General features: G+C 33.6%; 1 protein-coding gene across 2 annotated transcripts in view; it reads right to left on the bottom strand.

Annotated features, from left to right (window-relative positions):
• The window catches only part of tbc1d1 (TBC1 (tre-2/USP6, BUB2, cdc16) domain family, member 1), a 160,588-nt gene that overhangs the window by 72,522 nt on the left and 64,536 nt on the right, over positions 1–23,530 (bottom strand). The window contains exons 4-9 of one of the 2 annotated variants that reach the window (XM_056460767.1): positions 14,317–14,610; positions 12,329–12,513; positions 8,375–8,381; positions 6,439–6,528; positions 888–992; positions 342–474 (exon numbers count right to left, since the gene is read on the bottom strand). In XM_056460767.1, the coding sequence (XP_056316742.1) occupies positions 342–474; positions 888–992; positions 6,439–6,528; positions 8,375–8,381; positions 12,329–12,513; positions 14,317–14,610 (814 nt within the window). Of the gene's footprint in view, positions 1–341; positions 475–887; positions 993–6,438; positions 6,529–8,374; positions 8,382–12,328; positions 12,514–14,316; positions 14,611–23,530 lie in introns of those variants that run through there. The other variant, XM_056460766.1, reaches the window with a different exon arrangement.

Genomic DNA, 23,530 nt, shown 5'->3' with positions numbered 1-23,530 from the left:
CAATAACAATGGTCCATACTGTTACAATTTTTCTATCGCTTCCAAGAATCCTGAAAGGTCCCCATTATGATAAATAGTGTTACGACAGCTGTTTTAACGTTAGGATATGACTCAATTGCCTCATTACAATACACTAAAATTTTAACAAAAGCATGAAATATTTATGGGCTAGTGACATCCCCACATTGAAATGGTCTATATCCCAAAATGAATTGTTTTGTGTGCTCTCTAAAACTTTATCAGGATGTCCACCAAGTGCATAACATACATCAAAAGTCCTGGCTGTTGCATAGGTAAAACATTAAAGAGTAGAGTGAAATGACAAACAGCAGACGTCTCACCCTCTATTCTGTCACAGAGTTTGTGCAGCTGCTGCAGGGGACAGCCGTCACACTGCTGACTTTGGGTCCTGCTGTTCTGCTGGAGAGCGGCCACCGAGAACGCCTGCTTCAAAGTCAGCATGATCTCATCCACCTGAACATGAAAAAAGTGACATTCACACACAGCAGCTCTCAGCTGACACTTTGGAAAGAAAGAGTTAATAACAGCACTCTGTTCAATATTCTATTTAATTACTACCGTAAATCCCATCATGTAGTGAAACTTTGTTTGAAACAAGCCACATGCATTTGTTTCACTTTCTGAAGGATCGTAACTTACTGTCAAAATATTTTTGTACGCGATTAGCAGCTGTATTTTGTGAATTGTGGTTTATATTTTGTACAACACAGAATGTGCATTGTCCTTATAGTGCAAATGGAAACACTGTATTTCCATCCCGACTTGACGAAAAAGGAAAGATAGAACAGAACGCATTCTTCTGTCCTTTTTAAAGGATCTGTTCTGAATGTTCTTTGAATGGAAACAATGTCATCCTTGGTTCTCACCAGAGCCTCGTTTGCACACTGGAAAACATAGCAAACAAACTGGCAGCCTCCGCATTCTACCGACTCCCTGCATATGAAGCCGAAGTGGTCCACGTGACGAATTCCCTAAAGAGAGAAAGAGAAAGTCAGAGGAATAAAAGAGTCAAGAGGCCACTTCTAATTCCCCTAGGCATAATTGCACTACTTAACTGGGATCAGTATTTATTTTTATGTTTTAGAAATAGCTGTCTAATGTATGGAAGATTATTTCTGGCGCTACGTAAAAAAAATAATTGTGACCTTTTATAAACACAAAGTTGCTTTTTTCTTGCAATTGTAACTTTACAGTTTCGTGCAATTTCGAGTTTACATTCAGCAAGTCTGACTTTTATTCAGAATGATGTGCTAAAATACGTATAGTGTGTTATAATTAATTTATATAATTAATATAATTAAAGTATGATTAAAGATGTACAACAGGGTTCGGTACTAGGGCCTCTTCTTTATACTATATATATATTAAAATTTTAAAAACATCTCCCTATTATTTATCATAGACATATATCTCACTATACATCTCACAGATATAAATCTCACAACTCTGGCATTATAACTCTAAAGTAACAAATGGGAGTAAATAAAAAGTAATGATACAAATTTGTATTATTAACAGACATTTGTGTTATAAACAGACTAATTACAAAAACTAACCACTAAAACAATGTATAGTAATTGTCTTTTTTTTTAAGTTTTTATTGCAAGAGATACAATTCACAGCATCAGTAGACAATTGTCTCTTTTACAGCTTCTTCAGTTCAAATTCCCAATTCTTCATCATCCTTAGCAAAACTATATACAAAACAAAAAAAAAAATTCATGAAGGAGGGGGTGTTGTAACAATATTAACAATAAAAATAAATCTTAGAATCCTATAGAAAAAAGACAGTAGGTTGAGTGGGAGTAATGTACTCAATCCATTTAAACCACAAGTCAACAAATGTATATTTTTGGTTATGCACACTAGATGTAATATTCTCCATAATGAATACATTTTTCAAAACATCAATCAAATCTTGCATTTGTGGTGGATTACGTTTATACCAGCATCTAGTAATGGCTTTTTGTATAGATGACTCTATCCATATATTTGCTTTTTCCTTCAATTGGAATCAAAAATGAATTGGAGTATTTAAAACATTTTCTAAAATGCTATGTATCCCTTTCCAAAAACTTCTAATATTAGGAAATCCTCAAAATATGTGAAAATAGTTAGCGTCTTGTGATCCGCAATGCCTCCAACAATTTGAGTTCTCATGGAATGACATTTTCTGATTTGGAATAAGGAAAAAAAACAGCAAATTTCTACAGCAAAATTCTCTCCAATATGTAGAACGGAAAGTAACCCATTGTAATTTACATATATTTAGCCAATCCTCATTTGAGATGGTGATCACTTTCTTTCTCCCATCTTTCTTTAATATACAGAAATGAACCCCCTTGTATATCCATCAGTGATTTCTATAATTTAGTTATAGATTTTGACATTGATTAAGCCATATTCATTGGCTTTTTAAAATAATATAAACTATTCCTAGCATTTATTTGAAACCGAAAACTGTAAACATTATATATGACACTTTTGATCACTTTAATGCACCCTTGTTTAATATCTTCATATCTTAAATTTGCATATACAGTTGAAGTCAGAATTATTAGCCCCCCTAATTATTATTCCCCGTTTTCTTTCCCTAATTTCTGTTTAACGGATTTATTTTTTTAACACATTTCTAAACATAATAGTTTTAATAACTCATTTCTATTAACTGATTTATTTTATCTTTGCCATAATATGAGTACATAATATTTGACTAGATATTTTTCAAGACAAGTCTATACAGCTTAAAGTGACATTTAAAGGCTAAACTAGGTTAATTAGGTTAACTAGGCAAGTTAGGGTAATTAGGCAACTTACTGTATAACAGTGGTTTGTTCTGTAGACAGTAGAGAAAAAATAATAAATAAATAAATAAATAAATAAATAAATAAATAAATAAATATATATATATATATATATATATATATATATATATAATATATATATATATATATATATATATATATATATATATATATATATATACATACATATAGATATAGATATATATACATATACATATATATATACATATATATATATATATATATATATATATATATATATATATATATATATATATATATATATATATATATATATATATATATATATATATATATATATATATATATATATAGACCTTAAAATAGTTCATAAAAAAATTTAAAACAGCTTTTATTGTACCTGAAATAAAACAAATAAGACTTTCCAGAGAAGAAAAATATTATCAGACATACTGTGAACTGTGAACATTTCCTTGCTCTGTTAAACATCATTTGGGAAATATTTAAAAAGAAAATGATTCAAAGGGGGGCTAATAGTTCTGACTTCAACTGTATATTTGTTTTTTATCTTTTTTTTTTTTTATTTATAAAATGTATATATATATATATATATATATATATATATACATATATATATATATATATATATATATATATATACATATATACATACATATATATATATATATATATATATATATATATATATGTATATATATATATATATATATATGTATGTATATATATATATATATATATATATATGTATTAGGCATGTGCCGGTATCACATTTTCATGCTGCGATTAATTGATTGAGCTTTTATCACGGTATACGGTATTATCACGATATTGTAATTTTACTAGAGAAACAGGTAAAAAAACACAAAAAACTTCAGTTTCGTCAACTTAGTAACTTTAATAACTTTTTAATTAACTAAAAGTACTTCAAACATTTAAATACAAATAAATATAAATAAAACAATACACAATATAAAAGTAAACTTGAGCAATTATATCAAAGTGAATGTGCAAAGGGAAACCGTCTTCGATCAGCAATCGTGGAATGAACTGCCAACTATTCCAGCATGTTTTATGCAGCAGATGCCTTTCCAGCCACAACCCAATATTGGAAATCACCCATACACACTCATTCACACACACTCATACACTACAGTCAATTTAGCTTATTCAATACACTATTCACTCAGCCTATATTCAATAATAAACATAACAAAAACTGCCTGCTAATGCATGGGTAAATCTTTAAAGGGAACAGTGTTACATTTTAACCTCTCACCTCATCCTGCTTGCTGTTTCACTATCTAAACAATGAAAACATAATATAAGTCAAATTTGTTTCATTTTGATATTTGATTTACCCTGTCTCTTTTGCAGAATATCAGTTTTAATAACCAATAATGGCCATTATAACAGTATAACGTACATTAAATTTAAACGATAAAGGTTAGCAATCAGTCAATGTGCAGAATCAGCGTATGTGGTTACATAAATTAATATATTAGCTTATCTTTGCACTCAGCCAAAACAGTTAACTGAGAACAAGTGATTCAAAAGACATAAGAATTGTTAGATAGAGACAACAAGATGAATTCAATATCACGTTTAACAACAATAGTGAGATGAGATCATCCAGCAGATGAACTGTCTGACATGGACTAAACTCTCACCTGGGGTTTATGCTTACCCGCTGAACTAGTGGCTGCAGCTCTGGGCAGAGAGTGTGTGGTCACGTGATTTGCGTTTTTAGCCGTGTACTAGAATGAACAGAGAACTTTTCAGAATCGCTAAATGAAACGCCGGTGTATTTCCCGCGATTTCTCTGCGCCTCCCTTGCGTTTCTTCTCTCTGACTCTCGATTATTTTGACAAATACACACAGACGACGCACGCTCACACGGAGTCCAAAATAGGAGTTTGTGATTGGGCCAGCCCAATGTCAATACCGAAAAGAGCCAATGGGCTGCACAGTGTCACATGGACCGGCCCGGTCTGTCTGTCCGGGAAAAAAAGCATCTACTTTCAGAGAGTCACAGATCACAGCAGCATCAATCAATAAGGCAAAAAAAAACGATAGGCTGCTAAGCCTTTTATGGGCCGATCAAATCATAAGACGATGATCAGCCCGGCCCAAAAAGTACGTCGGCCCACCGGGAAAGTGCCCGGTCTGTCAGATGGCAAGTCCGCCCCATCGTGTGAGGATTATAGTGCGGTGGCAGCGGCGGCGCGCTCTGCATGCGCACAAGGCTTCTACATGTGGGGATTGTTTACATCAGAGTGCGCATCAGTTCTGCGCAGCATATACGCAGTGTTTCTTCAAGCGGTTGATGGAAAATAAGCTAAGGCGCGTTCTAAGAATATAAATTCGGATCTATTATTTTTCACGGTATTTTGAAGTGCCCGCGATAACAATATCGTGCATATTCATTACCGTGATTTATCGCATTACCGAATACCGGCACAAGCCTAATATGTATATATATATATGTATATATATATGTATATATATATGTATATATATATATATATATATATGTATATATATATATATATATATATATATATGTATATATATATATGTATATATATATATATATATATGTATATATATATATGTATATATATATAAATGTATATGTATATATATATATATATATATATATGTATATATATATATATATATATATGTATATATATATATATATATATATATATATATATATATATATATATATATATATATATATATATATATATATATATATATATATATATATGTATGTATGTATGTATATATATATCTATATATATATATATATATATATATATATATATATATATATATATATATATATATATATATATATATATATATATATATATATATATATATATATATATGTATATATGTATATATATACATTTTATAAATTAAAAAAAAAAAAGATAAAAAACAAATATACAGTTGAAGTCAGAACTATATATATATATATATATATATGATACAAAAAAAATATGGTAACACTTTATTTTGATGGTCCATGTGTATTAGTAGACTGTCTACTTAATATCTGTTGATACAGACATTCAAGAACATGTCAACTTACACTAATCCTAACCTCATAGCCCAACCTAACAGTCTACTTATAATCTAATGAGAATTAGTTGGCATGTAGATGTAATGTAACTTAAATTCAACAAACGGACCATCAAAATAATGATTTATATAATGATTTATATAAAATATAAATGTCCTCAAACTTTTTAATGGTAGTACTAGTGTATACGACCAAAATCACAGTAGCTGATTTGGTAACATTGTACACTATCCACTAATCTGCTGCAGTGCCTGATTTGGCGTATATGCTTAGATCATAAGAAGCCATATTTGATTAAGAATATTTACAAAACATGTCTGAACAAGTGCAAAGACAAAGGGCTGATTTCTTTTCAGTGTTCATTCAGTTATGCTTATTATGTCACGAATTCATCCAACGTGATGTCTTGCTCAATCTTGCCTGACAGATATGATTTCTATTTTTTGTTAAAGTCATAATGAACACATGAGATATAATTAACCCGCCACAAAAACAGCTTGCCAAAACATGACAGACCTGAGAACAGAAGGAAATCTCTCTGAAGCTCTTCTCTATGGCCACTTTCTTAGTGTCAGGACTCACGAGAAAGATCTGAGATCGCCCGATCTGCAACAGACAGACACATATTTATAAATTAGTGCATGTTTGTGGGTAATGATGCAGAATGTAGTTCTTCTAAATATACTGTATGCATGTGTGTTTAAAGCTGTTAATGATAGCTCCTCCTGGGATGCTCACCAAATGATGTCAGAGCTGAGGCTCTTTTACTGAGTAAACATCATGTATGAAATTCAAATCAGTGTGTATGTGTGTTGGGATTTACCAGATGACCAAGCACATATTTGTTCTGTGAGACTAAACCACAGAGCAACCACTATATTATTTGAGCAGACTCCAGTGTTTCTCTCTAGTACTACAGATGATATCATAACTTCATCGCTTTTAAAGCCCTGAACATTCATTCACACAGGATATTCATTGAAGAGATGACAATAAACCGTTGCCCTGATGCTTATTTTCTTTTTTTCCCCAGAACAGCTGACCACACGTTATTTGATAGAGACATAAAAGTTGCAGCAACAAGCTTCTTTTTAGCTTCACAAGAAAGGCAAGATTTAATTTGAAAATAAAAGCCTAAAATTACTTTACATTTTTTCACCAACTGCTGAATATGAGGGCCAAAGGAAAGAGTGTCATCAATTAAGATTCCAAGATACCTATACTGGGACACAAATTCGATCTCTGAACCTTGAGAAGTAGAAAAGAGACTTTGATGCGTTTGCAGTGCTTCCACACATAGACTTACTTGGGTGGGCCACCCAGTTACTGTATACTAACGGCAGCCCAAGTATATTTAGTTTTTTTTACTATTATTAATCCCCCTTTTACACTTTTTTGTATAGGCCCAATATAACCAAACATCCGGGATCCGTTAAGTAGTGAAAAATCTTCGTTTACTCATTTTGTTCAGTGTGCACAGGCACTGCCAACATTCCCGCAGGTAATCTCACATGCTCTACAGACCCACAGAGACGGGCCTTCTGGGGACTTTAAAAAATTTGCCCGTCCAGGGTTTCTAAAGCTCCTAAAATGTCCAGGATTCAGCTTTTGCTTTCTAAAGCTGTCGTTATGTGTTTTTGCATTACCTTTTTATTTAAGCCTACTTTCGCTTGGCTTTGCAGCTGACTGCATGCACAGTCGCAGGAGCAAGAGAAACAAAATCATTTATTCTTTAATTTAAACGACTCTAAAAAAACTTTACTATATACTCAGGGGGGGACAACATGACTGGTCTGAATTGGCTGCAAAATATATGTACACACCCTTGTAATGGTTAATCAACACATTTGCCTTATTTAAATAATGTACACATCTTAATCTTGTAATTATTATAATTCCTTGAGATATTGTCTGCTTTTATTCCTTTTTCTGTCATTTATTTCTCATTTGATGTATATTTTATTAATTTGATGATGTCAATATTTTACATATTTAATACATCTCTAAAATATTTTGGCATTCAAGTTTGCTTTGAACTTGAAAGAAAGAGAGAAGCAGATTTGACCTGTCAGTGGGTGCACATGGCTCCTGAATAGGCATGGGCCGGTATAAGTTTCAGATGGTATGATAACCTTGGATAATAATACCACGGTTTCACAGTATTGTGATTACTGCTCTAAAATAAGTTCTTTTTAAATGTCTGAGTAAAAAAAAAAACATTTTACCCTGTTGAGCACAATATATTTTATTTTAGTAAACATTTATAATATTTATGAAAAATAAACATGTCAGGCTAAATAATTAAAATAAGTCATTGACTTCTGCTCTCTTCATTTGTTTCAAAAACACAAATTTATTTACATAAAAAACATTTGAAAAAAACTTAAATATACCTTAGGAATGGTATAACAGAAAATTCTAGCCTTTTAAAACCGTGACTTTTTCAAACCACGATAAACCTTGATACCGGTTATCGTCAAATGCCTACTGCTAAAAAAGCATAAAAGTAAGAGAAATATAGATTTCTTTTGTATTTTAACAGTCTTTTTTCTTTAACCCATTGAAAAGAAATAGTGTATAACAGTGTTATAATAAATACAATTATTGTTAATTATTGCCATTATGAAAGTTTGACATTTTGGTCAATGTTATTTATATAGAAATATATAGTAAAAAGAAGAGGCCCTAGTACCGAAGCCTGTGGTACATCTTTAACTACATTCAATGGACTAGAAACAAAGCTATCACTTGCACATCTATCATCACATATTTTTAAAAAAAAATTAAAACAGAATACTGTGATCATTTCTGATCATATGGACATTTCATAAATAAATAAATAAATAAATAAATAAATAAGATAAAGACATTTTGTATGACTTCCTTCTTAATTAAAGACATAACAAACAGAAGTGGAATAAAGTGACTAAAATGCAGTTCAATAAAACTGGTTACATTAAAGGCAGTTCAGTATTTTCCTTTTTAAATTGTTAACTCATTATTGCTATGTAAATTCATGCAGAGAAGCTGACAGTTTACTGTCAGCCAGAGAAACAGGAAGTGCTACACAGATTTGGCTAATATTGTGTGTGGAGAAATAACACAGCACAATCCCCATTTTAACAGTACATGATTTAGAATTAGTTGGCTCAATGTGCTGGTTTGAGTCCTGGCTTAGCCATTTGGCATTTCTGTGTGAAGTTTGCATGTTCTCGCCGTGTTCGTGTGGGTTTCCTCCGGGTGCTCTGGCTTCCCCCACAGTCCAAAGACATGCAGTACAGGTTAATCGAATAAACTAAATTGGCTGTAGAGTATGAGTGTGTGTGAATGTGAGAGTGGTGTTTCCCAGTACTGGGTTGTAGCTGAAGGGGCATCCGCTGTGTAAAACATGCCAGAATAGTCGGTGGTTCACTCCACTGTGGTGACCCCTGATAAATAAGGGACTAAGCCGAAGGTAAATGAATGAATGAATGAATGATTCAGATTTAAACTATAATAACATACAAAGTATGCTTTAATTGTAAAAGGAGTTATATATTATTAAAACGATTGTCGGTTGTTTCAAGATTGTTTCGTGATGCAACAATATCCATTCAGTTTAAGTGTGATTTATGCATCCATACTGAGAATATATGCCATTGTGGGAGTACAGATTTGCATGAATCGAAGCAGTGCCTATTTTAGCTAAGACTTGTTTAATGTGAATCTTCATGTGCCTCAGGCTAAAACACTGACATACCATCTCACCCTCCACTTAGCGAAAAGGAAAGCAAAGTTCAAAAAGAGAGAGAAACAGAGAGAAATAGAGAGAGAGAGAGAGAGAGAGAGAGAGAGAGGAGAGAGAGAGAGAGAGAGAGAGAGAGAGAGAGAGGAGAGGAGAGAGAGATGAGAGAGAGAGAGAGAGAGAGAGAGAGAGAGAGAGAGAGAGAGAGATCACATAGGATCTCATAACATGTGATTGGTGTTTTACTGTTTAATGCAAAAATGAACATAAAGGAGGCGTGTACATTTACACATGCACAAATGCCCCGATCATTCAAGCTTTAAATGTAACCGCTAACCTTTTATTAAGCAATAACCTAAAAATCACAGACCAAGTTGCTTTGGTTATACTATTTATAGGAATGTTATATATTATTTTAAATGAAAATCGTAGAAATTATTACACAGAACATTTTCATAAGCTTTGAAATAATTATCAGGGCTTTTAAAAAAATACACTATCCATTATTAAGATACTTACTAATGACAAAAACACTATTTGATATGTGACTGACAATAAGAACAAACACAAACATGTTTTTTTTTTTTTGGTTTCCATGCAGTTTTTGTGTTTGGTAAAAAGGCATGTCTGATTGAGGTTTCACAAAATGTGGAAAATTCCAGTTGTAATCATTAAAAGTGCAAATTTAATCTTTGAGCGTTTCAATGCTTAGTTGCTTTTGAGGACAAACATTTGCACATTTTACAAATTTGCAAAATTCAGTCAGCCAGAGCACACACTCAACACATTCAACCCTTTTGTATTGTTCAAATTGACTAGCCTTTTGTTATGTTAATGGCTGTTTTTGCCTCATTGACTTCCATAATCATAACATTTTTGGATTGCAAAGCAATGACACCACATAATCATGCATTCTTGATTGTTGATGTTTTTCTCTGAAGAGGAAGAGGTCAAATTTGTATATTTTAATTGTTGATCATTGGTTGGCACCTTGACCCCTTTAGATAAGACTGTGCAAAAACGTGAATGATGTTTACATGGAGTTCTATATTATAGCAAATTACAGTGTGTGTGCATAAATACTAGGAATGTGACGAGATCTTGGGCTGCGAGATCTTGCAAGACTTAATCAAGACAAGACTTCTCATCAAAGTGAAAAGTTGCTTGTGAGTTCTGATGTTATGATGGAGCGTGAGGGTCAGTTTAGCAGTGAAGATTAAAGGCAGGACTGGATTAGAGCTGCACATCAAGTGCTTTGCACACACCTGACAGACTGGCCTTGGAGATGAGCATCACTCGTCTGGTGTGGGTGAGTGTGACGTAACCGATTTTTTGTTCACCGGAGTTCAAAGGTTGTACAGGGAAGAAGCCAGTCAGTAGAGATTTATAGCTAAATATTTAGCAGTGTTTGCATGTCCATTATGGGACAATGTATTTAAATAAATGTAAAATAACTTTCATTACATGTTGACTTAAAAAAGCGCTTGAATTATTTTACATTTTGTGATTTTTCTTCAGTTGAATAAAAATTTATTTTTCAATTTATGTATTTCATCGATGTAGATTTCTTAAAAATAGAGTAAAAATCTTGTCTTATTCTCTTGGACCCAATCTCGTGTCTCAACTCATCACACCCCTAATAAATACGCTTACTTTTATTACTATGTTCTCTCAATTGTTGCTACACCCTCAAACACTCACACTCACTTTACTCCATATAAAAGCCAGAAACTAAGCTTTTTTTGCACTACAACTAATGATCAATGGTAGAAAATTAGACACTTTACCTCTTCCCAATATGGAAACTACCAACAATCAAGAAAGCATAATTAAATGATGTCATGGCTTTGTAATCAAACAAATGTGTCGGTTCCACCAATCCCAGGACGAGCCGCAAGGATTTAAAGCCCCGACAGACCAGTGTGTGATGTGCGTTCTGCCTCGGCGTACCATTTGTGCTCCACGCAATTTGATTGTGCTATGCTCGGCTGTTAGTGATTTATTATCTCAGTTTAATGTGGTAATTCGAGTTTGCTTGTTGAACTTCGTTGGCTTTAAGTAACATAATGTGATGGTTGTTGTGTGTTTCTAATGTAAGCTTAAACCGTTTTATCCGGTTTGTTTAAGTTTAGATTGATGTTTTGTTAGATTAGTTTGAGTGTTTTGCCAGTTGTGTATTTTGAGTTTTGTAGCTTTAATTAGTTTAGTCGGGTGTCGTATACACTGAAGATTCGGTGTTTATTTGTATTTATTTTTGACGCCAAGTTTAGACTTTAGTTTTAAGGATTGTTTTGTTTTGTAAATTTCTTTGATTTGGCTTACACTCGTTGTTTTTGTTTAAAGATAATTATAAATGTGTATTTCTTTCTTTTTCCTCTCCAATTACTGTTACATAATTTTCAACTATGGAGTAAAAAGCTTAAATAGAGAATTGATTCCTGCCTCATCCTTGATCAGTCGCACACATTACACCTGTCTCACTTAAATGTTACAGCATCCCACTAAAACATCTTAAAAACGTAACAATATATATATATATTTATATATACAATATCATAAGAAAAAAGAATCATTCATATAAGGTATGATTTAATCACCTCTGGTTCTGGTGTTTATATGTGAGGGCTGTGTGTGAGGGCACACTGTGTGAGGGCTGTGTGTGTGTGTATCACTAACTGTAACAGCATGGTTCTGTTCTCCTGTAGGCTGGTAGGTTGAACACCAGTGGCTCCGTCTGCTGCCCGTCGCTGGAGCTCCGGTGAGAGGCCGTTCTCATCCAATGCCTGCAAGAAACGGAAAACTCTGATCTCTTTAAAAAACAGAGGTCGCTTTCCTCCTCCATCACACTCATTTGTTCCATTAACCACCTAGAAAAATCAAACAAAAGTATCTGTTAATATAAATAATCATGCAATAAAAATTATCTTGTTAAAATGTAATTTAAACAAAATCTTTACAAACACTTGCATTTTATGTTGCTTCACTGCACAACACATCCTTAAATTGAACAGAATCCAGAATAGAAGGAAGTAAAAAATCTATTTGAGTTTATAATAACAACACTTATTATGGGCATCAATAATAAACAAACTTATTCAAAGTGAAAATGAAACTACCAGCATGTTAGAAATGGGCTACACAAACACTGTCACCCTCATCTGGCACCAATACATGTTTGTTTGCTTGACTTTAATTTTCAAGTCACTCGATTATAAATGACAGCATGTTTCGTGTGGCAAAGAAATTAAACAAAACAAAAAAAAAAAACACACACACACACAAAACTACACAACACAAGAGAAAACAAAACAAAACACAACAAAAAAACAAAGCAAAAAACAAAATATAAAACACAAAATAAAACAAAAAACACAAAACAAAACACAAAACAACAAAAAAGGCTTAGTCCCTTTATTAATCTGGGGTCGCCACAGCGGAATGAACCGCCAACTTATCCAGAATTAGTTTTTTTACGCAGCGGATGGCCTTCCAGCTGCAACTTCTCTCTGGGAAACATCCATACACACTCATTCATACTCATACACTATGGACAAATTAGCCAACCCAATTCACCTATAGCGCATGTCTTTGGACTGTGGGGGAAACCGGAGCACCCGGAGGAAACCCACGCGAATGCGGGGAGAACATGCAAACTCTACTCAGAAACACCAACTGATCCAGCCGAGGCTCGAACAAGCGAACTTCTTGCTGTGAGGCCACAGCACTACCCACCGCGTCGCCACAACAAAAAAACAAAACACAACACAACAAATCAAATCAAATCAAATCAAATCAAATCAAATCAAATCAAAACAAAACAAAAAAATTGTGCTGGGTAAAGATTAATTGCGATTAATAAGATCCAATATAAATGTTTGTTTTGACATAATAAGCAAGTATATTGTTCATATATTTATTATGTATATGTAATACACACACATACATAGAAACAAAACTGTACACGAAAAATGTTAGATAGACATATATATTTAAATTTATTAGGGGTGTGAACCTACACTGGTCTTACGGTTCGGTTACGACTATTATGTCATCGATACGATTCAATTTGATATCTCGGTGCATCACGCTGCATTGACGATGCTCTCCATGCACAATTATATATTTCTCTTAACAACAAGAATTCTTCAATTAAAAATTTTTATATATTTATATTTACACAGTATATTATTTTTAATAAAAGAACTGTACCAAACTTTATATTAGTTTATTTACAGCAAATAAATTAGTATAAATATTATGCTGCTTGCTTGTTGAGCGTTGTCGAGTGTGCTCTTAAATCCCTATGATTAGTATTTGTGTTCACACGCTAAACAGAAAGGGCTGGGATTGGCTTTAAAACTGTCAACGCTGTTCACCGATGAGTGACGCGGACACTAAAGAATGAGCGGTAACGGTCTATATGCACGTCATAAATCGCACATTGCGCAGCTATCATAGCTGATATAATATAATATAATATAATATAATATAATATAATATAATATAATATAATATAATATAATATAATATAATATAATATAATATAATATAATATAATATAATATAATATAATAAATGTTGTTAAATGTAAGGTGTTAACATGCAAAATGTAAGATGTTCACAATCTAGTACTGTGTTCATACAATAAATTAATACATTAATACTGTAACCTGATTGAGCGAGAATGCCCGCCTGATGCCCGCTGCAAGTGAGCCTGTAACACTGACACGTCCAAACTTCTCAATACACTCATCTATTAGTGCAGGAGGTGCTTTCTTATGGGCCACCACCACTCGCCCACAGAACAACACCTCAAACTTTTTAGCGAAGGCTGTGGCTGCATCAGCTGCTGTTGCCGTTGAGCTGGAGGCATCTGGTTGGCCGTTGCTAGGCAGTGATGGAGTGTCTTCTTGCCGGGCAGAGCTTTTGCCAGCCTGTCTGAGAGTGCTGATGATCTCTGGAACCTGGAGAACAGACGCAAAAGAGAGAGAGAAAGAATAAGGTTATGCAAGTGATATAAACTACACCAATTTGCATTTTCATCCATCATTTTTGCATGTTAAAAACTAAATTTGACCTTTGAAAAGTTATACTTCTCTAAATAAAAAAAGCGTTGTCAGGGTTCTTACACCTTTTCCAACTTTCAAGGTCCATTTTTATGCTTTCCCAGCACCTAACAACCATGGTAAATTACATGTATATATGCTGAACGTAAGTTTTCACATTTAAATCCATTGTGCTATTTTAAAAACACATTATGATATTTCAACTTAAATTGTTGAATACTTAGGAGCATAGATTTACTAGGATAGTTCACCCCCCAAAAAACTCCAGTTATTGGATGACGTCTCTCTTTAAGTTTGGTCTCTTTCTACCAAAAGTTGATTTCTCAAAACATTTTCTTTCAGTAACAAATGTAACAAATTAAATCCTTATGAGTCCGAGAATATTCTTGCTGCAAATTAATGAATTTATATATATATATATATATATATATATATATATATATATATATATATCTATATATATATATATATATATAAAAATAAATATTAATATAATATATAATAATATATATATATATATATATACACACATATATACATACATACATATATACATTTGATTCACCCTTTCCCACCAATGTCAATTGCAAACTTAAATCCTTGCTAAAATGTCAACTAAATGTACTGTCTGACACTCAATCTAGAAGCAGGCAACAACAAAGTACAATTTCAGAGTTGTTTGCTAATAAAAGTTAATATCTTTCAAGTTCCTTTTTTTAACTAACACTCACTGGATTTTAGCAGTAAGAAGCTAAAATACAGATTATTGAATTATTGACTTGACTACAAAATGAAATTGCAAATCAAATCGAAATTGCAATATCTGTCAAATAAATATTTTCCCCAAATCGCACAGCCATAATGGGCCATATGTAGCCTATTCCTCTTTCTTTTTCTACTTTAAAGAAGAGAGAGAAGGACAAAGCAGGACTGCTTGAATTGACTCCAAAATGTTTGGCGTTTTTTTTTTTGGAATAGATTAATTAATACACATAGGACTCCTGAATTTTTCAGGTATGAATACGAAAAAAAAGCAAATATAAAAATTTTGTCCTTCATGGTTCAAAAAAACGTTAATATGATTGAAGCTCAAGTGATGTATATTTGACACTTTTTATTTGTGTTTTTTTCTGTATATGGTGGTTTCACGAAAAAAGCCTATTAAATTTACTAGATACATGGTTTCCGTTACATTTACTTCCATTTTCACAGTATGTCTGATAATATTTTTTTCTTCTGGAAATTTTTTTAGAAGTTTTTAATTTTTTAATAAACATTTTAAGGTCAAAATTATTAGCCCCTTTAAGCTAAGCTGTTTTTATTTTTCTCGATAGTCTACAAAACAAACCATCGTTATACAATATCTTGCCTAATTCCCCTAACCTGCCTAGTTAACCTAATTAACCTAGTTAAGCCTTTAAATGTCACTTTAAGCTGTATAGAAGTGTCTGGAAAAATATCTAGTAAAATATTATTTACTGTCATCATGGCAAAGATAAAATTTGTTATTAGAAATGAGTTATTAAAACTATTATGGTTAGAAATGTGTTTAAAAAAATCTGATCTACATTAAACAGAAATTGGGGAAAAAAATAAACAGGCGGCTAATAATTCAGGGGGGCTAATAATTCTGACTTTAACTGTATAAACATTAAGAAACCTATAAATAGGTATACTGCAATAATATGTTTGATAAATGCATAAAAGCTTTAAAGCTGCAAGTTCAGTAGCTCTGATTGTAGTAGTGATGAAAATATAATTTCATAATCTTCAGAGTTACATGAACATTTGCAAAATCTGAGTGCAAATGTTACTCCTGAAGTGGAGGGTTCAGATCTTAAAACATTAATAGTTGCAATGCTGTGACAGAAACTACTGCAGACTTGCCCGAAACCACATCTTGCAAAACACTACCACATTTAGTTGAGATAGAGCTGAAAGACACGACAAAAGGACAATAAACTCACACTGTCATTTCCTCACAATAATCTTAGTAGTAGGGAAATACAAACAAACACTGAAATGCAAGAGCCAAGAAGACTTTATTGGTGCACTTTTATGTACATTGTGAATCTTTTACTCTTATTTGCAGAAAAAAATGAGGATTGGGGTATATTTCGTGATAAGCAAGCGGCTCTATGGTAATCCAAATGTTGGATGCAGGAGAAATGCCTGAGAGGCTTTGTTTTTAGGGCCTACATTTGAGTTGCTCCTTATCAGCACTGGCAAAACATGTAGTGCCTCAAACTCTGCAGTGCATGAGGTTGCAGCTTAATCAGAGTGCCTGAAATGCTGACCACTGCTAAAGCCACATATCGAGTTTAATGATCTTTACTTTTGACATGTTAAACCTTACATGAAAAACTAATTTGTTTTCGAAAACTAAAACATCTCTAAATATCCAAAATATAAAAGCAAAGCAAGTGTTGTGCTCCTATTAAACTCACATTATAAAATTAGGATATAAACATACTGACCGTAAGGTATTAAGCAGCAACATTTGCTCAAATATCAAAATGATGAATAATTAATTTTGTTTTAAACAGTGCTCAGTGCACAAATTTACTTTATTAGCATATTATTAGCTTTTGCGGAAATCCACAACATTGATTCATTGTAATATTCTACTGCTGCTGTTGTTAGCTGCTTTTAAATATTTAGTGTCTCACTCTACTCACACCATTTAATTTAAGCTAATCTAAATAGCGCTAATATTATTATTATTAGTGTATTCATGAGCGTAAAATGAACTGATCTAGCACGAATGTCCTGGAGTTAGCAAACAGTTTAAACAAAAGCACTTAAACCAGTGTTTCTCGACCACAATCCTGGAGGACCACCAACACTGCATGTTTTGGATGTCTCCTTTGTCTGTCACACCCATTACAGGTCTTTCAGTCTGTGCTAATGAGCTGATGATCTGAATCAGTTGTGTTTCATTAAGGAGACATGGAAAATGTGCAGAGATGGTGGTCCTCCAGGAACGTTATAGAGAAACACTGACTTTGTCAGCTTTGTATCTTGTTGTCAAGCTCCTCAGTCATGTGAGTAGCCTGAATGACAATTAATTTTATTATCGATAACTAACGATTTTATGAAATAGTTGTTGCAGCAATATTATAAAGGCTCTATAGTTTATACCCCCTTCAGAAGACTATGGCTTATAAGATTATGGTGTTGTTTTTATAAGACCTTCACAGAGAGGCTTTTAATCACTTTCTAGAACTTTTTCCTTCACTGTTCCACACTGGTGAAACAATCGTCCCAATCCCACATGAACTTACTGACTCAATAACATCATTCAAACCACTACTGAAAAGGCATCTCTTCTACCAGCACCCGAATATATCCTAAAAATACTGTCAAACATACAAAATCAGCACTTCAACAATACAGTAGCCACAAATTAATATATAAAATGCATGGTTTTCATTCGTCCGTGGTGGGGCGCCACACCAAAATTCATCCCGCCACGGCTACATCATAGCTTCTCATTCAAAATATTCGGGTGTTTTTTTGTTTTTTTTTAAATAGCGGGTTATAATCACACCAAAAACGTATTAAAAGGTAAGTAAATTATAACAGCGCAAACTTCTGTAACAGTAGTGCTGTGCATTCTTTGTTTAACCCTTTAAGGTGACGTGCTGACAGACTGACAGACAAGTGCGTGATGCGCAAGGCCAGCAAACACAGCGTAGCTTTCAGTTATGATGAACACAGTTTCCATAATTATATTTTATTTATAGATAAAGGTCTGTGGTTCTGCATACAATGACTTTATCTTGCTGGAGTTTATAGCCGTTTCACTTTACTTCAGGATGCATTAATGCCGCTCTGTAGGTCTGTTTGAGACATTCATAAATATTCCTTGCAAATCTAATAAATGGAGACATACTCGTTACATAAGCGCACTAAATCACACTTCAGCAGCGTTTATTTGAGGGCGTGCAAGAAAATCTGCATTTGAGTAGCGTGTATTTGAGGGCGTGCAAGACGTTTTGTGCACGAGTATAGGAAATCGGCGCTCAAGCACAGAGATTGACATGCTCGTAGGCTATTACATGAATGCGATCTCAACTTAATACTGCGCTCATGACATTTGTCAATGAAATAACGCCACAGTTGGTAGATCTTTGTAAAATGCCCAACAGAGTCTGATGGCACAGCTGGAAAAAATCCTAGAGGAAACACTGAAATGATACATTTTACTTTGCAAGTCAGCCAAAACAGTATAATTGAGAACAAATAATTGTTTTATAAAACCAAAGATTGTCTAGACGAGATGAACTATACAGCATATTTAACAGCTACAGAGAGTTAAGTTTCAACTGATAATTTGAGTTTAAAATAACTATATTCCTCACAAAAAAAAAAATTGTGTAAAATTTGAACATTTTTGCTGGTTTTGCCAACTACCATAGTGTTCAAAATGCATTATAAATTGGCCATATTAGAGGTACAGAACAATGGTAGAAACTGAGCCAAATGAAACTCTCATATTTTGCTGATTATTACTGCTGATAATGACAGATTATTATCTGGTTTTGGGCAGTAATAATTGATCGAACCAGGAAAAAAAAAAATTTTATAATCGCTATACGATATCACAAATCAAGCAGAATAGAGAAAACCAGGGCTGAGAAACTGCATACTTCCATACTATATAGTACGCTAAAAAGTACGCTAGTATGTCCGAATTCATAGAATTGGAAATCAGTATGCGAGAAATACCCGGATGACTTACTACTTCCGGCCAGATTCTGAAGTGTGCATCCCATGCACGCTGCGTTATCCCATGATGCCCTGCGAGAGAATTTATGAATAGGAGTGAAGCTACGCAACTGACACAGGTAGGTCACGTGACCATGACAAAATGGCAGCTGTAGTATTTCCGAATTCCATTCATACTTCTCCCATTCATACTGTATAGAATGTACTTTTCTAACGGCTGAGTAGTACATTTAAATTCAAATTCAGTACCTACTGAGTAGTAGGCGGTTTTGGACGCAGCCCAGGATTTCCAAGGAAAAAATCTTGACATTTGTTTGCTAATTTTCATTCAAGTAAGTAAAACATTTAACTTAATCAATACTGCTCATACATATCTTATAAAACTACTAGTTAGCGCCTTCTCTCTGTGATTTAGCAGCTTTCACACATTTCTTTTCGTTGGTTTATAAAAAGGCCTAGCATCGTATGCAGAACATCCAATTCAAATAAGCTGTTGTTAACATCTGAGTATCACCAATATGGCCGCGCATATGAGTAACTCACCAAATCATGGCGTAACCCCAAACGCTGTATTGACTTTCCATGGTTGGCTCGAGATGCATTCTGGAATATACCTGACCATTACAGGTTCACATGTTCTCTTGATGCAAGAATATATCCATGATTTTTACTTGGCTAAATGTGAACTTTGAACTGAAACACCACTTAGGCAACAGCTGATGAAATTTCACGAGAACACAAGAAAGCAAGTACAAACAAGTACACATATTAAGACAAGCTCATGCCTCGGTGGGTCAGCACAGTTTTGGAAGCATACAAACCAATAGCATATTATTAGGAAGGTCATAATAGTTTGTCTCAAAGGTGTATTTAACTACAGAATTGTTAAAATGCTTAGACTAATGGGTAAAAGACCACTGTGGTCAAGAAGTCTAAAAAGTACAGTGATAAACAAGATTATCTTACGGCTTGGTCCCAATGGTTTAAGATGTTTTTTTATGGTTCACTGGATGGAAAATCACATAATTTGATCTATCAATCCGGTCCATGAGACAAATTGTGCACAACTGTGCTCAACAACAACAGAGTTACAATTGTCAATTTGTCAAATTATAAAGAAAAGGCTTTTCCACATTAACAAAGAATTCCCTATATATCTCATTTCTTTGATACTGAAAACCATGAAACTACTGCAGCATTTACCACCAATGAGGAACATTTGCCAAAGCGCGCATTTTCACTTCAGACTAAATATGTATTGGTTGACAATACACAGTAAAGTGAATTCATCAGAATCAGAATCAGAATCAGAAAGAGCTTTATTGCCAGGTATGTTCACACATACGAGGAATTTGTTTTCGTGACAGAGCTTCTACAGTGCAACAGGACTACAGAGACAGGACAAAAAACAGATAATAAATATATTTAAAAAATAAAAGTAAGTAGTGAGTGCAAATATACAGATTGACAAGTGTATGTACATGTTTATTACTATATACAACGTTATATGTGCAGCTGGTTTGTGCAAATTGGCATGTAAAGTGTGTTGTTAAATAAGTGTATATGTGTATAAAAGTGTATACAAGTAGTGATGTTGGCTCCACAATTATTATCATCAAGTGTTCATGAGATGGATTGCCTGAGGGAAGAAACTGTTTCTGTGTCGGGCTGTTCTGGTGCGCAGTGCTCTGTAGCGTCGACCAGAAGGTAAAAGTTCAAAGAGGCAGTGAGCTGGTTGTGAGGGGTCCAGAGTGATTTTGGCAGCCCTTCTGCTCGCTCTGGATAAGTACAGTTCACAAGTTCACAATACAACTATTCATAGTTCTAAAGGTAAATTATTATGTTTGAGACATATGCTTGTCATTCGTCATTGAGAACATAATTAGACTATTTTTTCACTGGTAAAATAAAGCATTTGTCATTATCAGATTCCCTCTTGCATAAATTTAACATTATGTAGGCTAGAGTAGTTATACTGACTCAGTAAACATTTATTTTCATGCACAACAATTTGTGTTCGTTATGAAAGAAAAAAACATATCAAATGCTCGTCGCAATCATAAGTCTAAAATTCGATATGATCATTTAAATGAAGTACACGCGTTCAGTTTCACTTTCACTGCCGAGTGCAGCTCTTATCATGGCTGCCATCACTTTGAGAGAAAAAAAACATGCAAATCATAATTCCCACGCGGCTTCCAAACGACCACACTGTGCAACAAGCTGAACGTTATTTACAACTTTATTACGCGTTTTCACAGGTACACATTCACAGGTTTTCACAGACCTCATTGGCGGGCACGAGCACATCCTCTCGGTAGTATACAAACAGTGCGTCAGCTCATGTGTGATTTCGCGGCTGAGAATACATCATTACATTAAGACAGAAATTACATTTTTGGGTTAATTATACCTTACAAATACAGTATGTGACACTTTTAACATCATTTAAATGTGTCCATGTTTCTGAGAAATGTATATAAAACAATGTGAAGACTTGTACGACCTTTACGCTTCTTTCCTGACCTTGAAATTATAATTGGCTGAATCGTAGAAAAGCTGAATTAAGATTGTGTGTAGGGTCGAATCGAGACTGTGATCTTTTTTCGATTAATCATGCAGCCCTACTTCAATTATTTTCCAAATATTCCTAATAACAAAAGAAAAAACAATCTATTGCGTGTAAAGATTGACAATTCTGCCAGTGTCATTAAACTGGGAATTGGTTTTTCTTGTGTAAGTTTATTTTATTGCAAGTGTGCTATAGGGTTGCATGATATTAAGAAAATCTGACATCTGCAATATATATTGCAATATGAATACAATATCACCAGACGGCTTGAATAGCTCCATTTGGAAGGAAATCACTAATTAGGATTGATTGTGGTGATTTTCTAAGGGTTTAAATCATGTATAAAAATAATAAACTAATTGCGAGCATAAAATAATTCCAATAGAGCAAAAATAAAAATTAATAAATAAAAATAAAAAACTCAAAAAACAGTGCTTAATGGTTTTCAAACGGAGAGTCAAACAGTATTCGGGCACAGAAATTGAATAATGAAATGTAAAACAATACTGTCTTTGTTGTATTAATTATTCAGTAAAATTATTCCTCATTACAAATGTACTTTTTTGTGCCTGAATGCTTTAAACTCTCTTGAAATGCCTTTGAAACACATGTAAATAGCCTTGTTCACACATACAGACCTTCCCGGAAAATTACCGGCAATTTTCTGGAAATACCGGTAAATTCGTTCAGGCTATTTTCTGGAAAGAGAAGTTGTAACATTACGGTAATTTGCCGGAATGCTGCGCTGTGTGAACGCAAAAAGAAGATTGCCGGAAAGAGCGCGAAAAGACGTCTACTTTAGGCAATCAGAACACTCAGACGCATTCAAGTTCGCGCGGTTTGTGAGAATAAAAGCCTGTGAATGTTTACACACACATATTATGAACATCTCGACATGCGAAAGTTTTTCTTTATGCTTTTATCAAAGTTGTTCACAACACTGATCCATCCACAGAGTTTGTAATGTGGTCAAATGTTTACAAATCCAAGCCCAAGAGGTCATTTCTGCTAATGATGTCGGAATTTACTGGTATTTTGGAATGGATGTGTGAATGGTCTTTTCCGGAAAAATTCCGTAACGTCTTCGCCTGTGTGAACAGCGCTTTTTTGAATTTACCGGTAAAGTCAATCCTGAAATTTTCAGGATATTTACCGGTATCACTGTGTGAAAGGGGCTATTGACACACTTTTGTGACGATGAACTAAATCCCAACTCAACATATAGCATATAACTCAGCATATCCTGCGATGTGACTATTGTGGACACACATTGCGATATCGATGCTGAAAGGATATATTGTGCGGCCCTAGTTTGCGACTTATTCATGCCATCATCTCCATTTACTCATGTTATTGAAGCCAAATGTATTTTTTAAATGCTCCTTTAGTTCTATTTCACTATCAGACAACAGTGAAAGTGGCCTGAAAATGGTGTGTGAAAATGTGTGTGTTTGGAGACAGCTGCGGCGTTTAGCTATAGCTATTTTTTCTACTAATCAAATCTTTAATTCACTG

Source organism: Danio aesculapii, chromosome 1 (genome assembly GCF_903798145.1).
Source record: "Danio aesculapii chromosome 1, fDanAes4.1, whole genome shotgun sequence".
Classification (NCBI taxonomy): Eukaryota; Metazoa; Chordata; class Actinopteri; order Cypriniformes; family Danionidae; genus Danio; species Danio aesculapii.
This window is presented reverse-complemented; position numbering and strand designations above follow the sequence as displayed.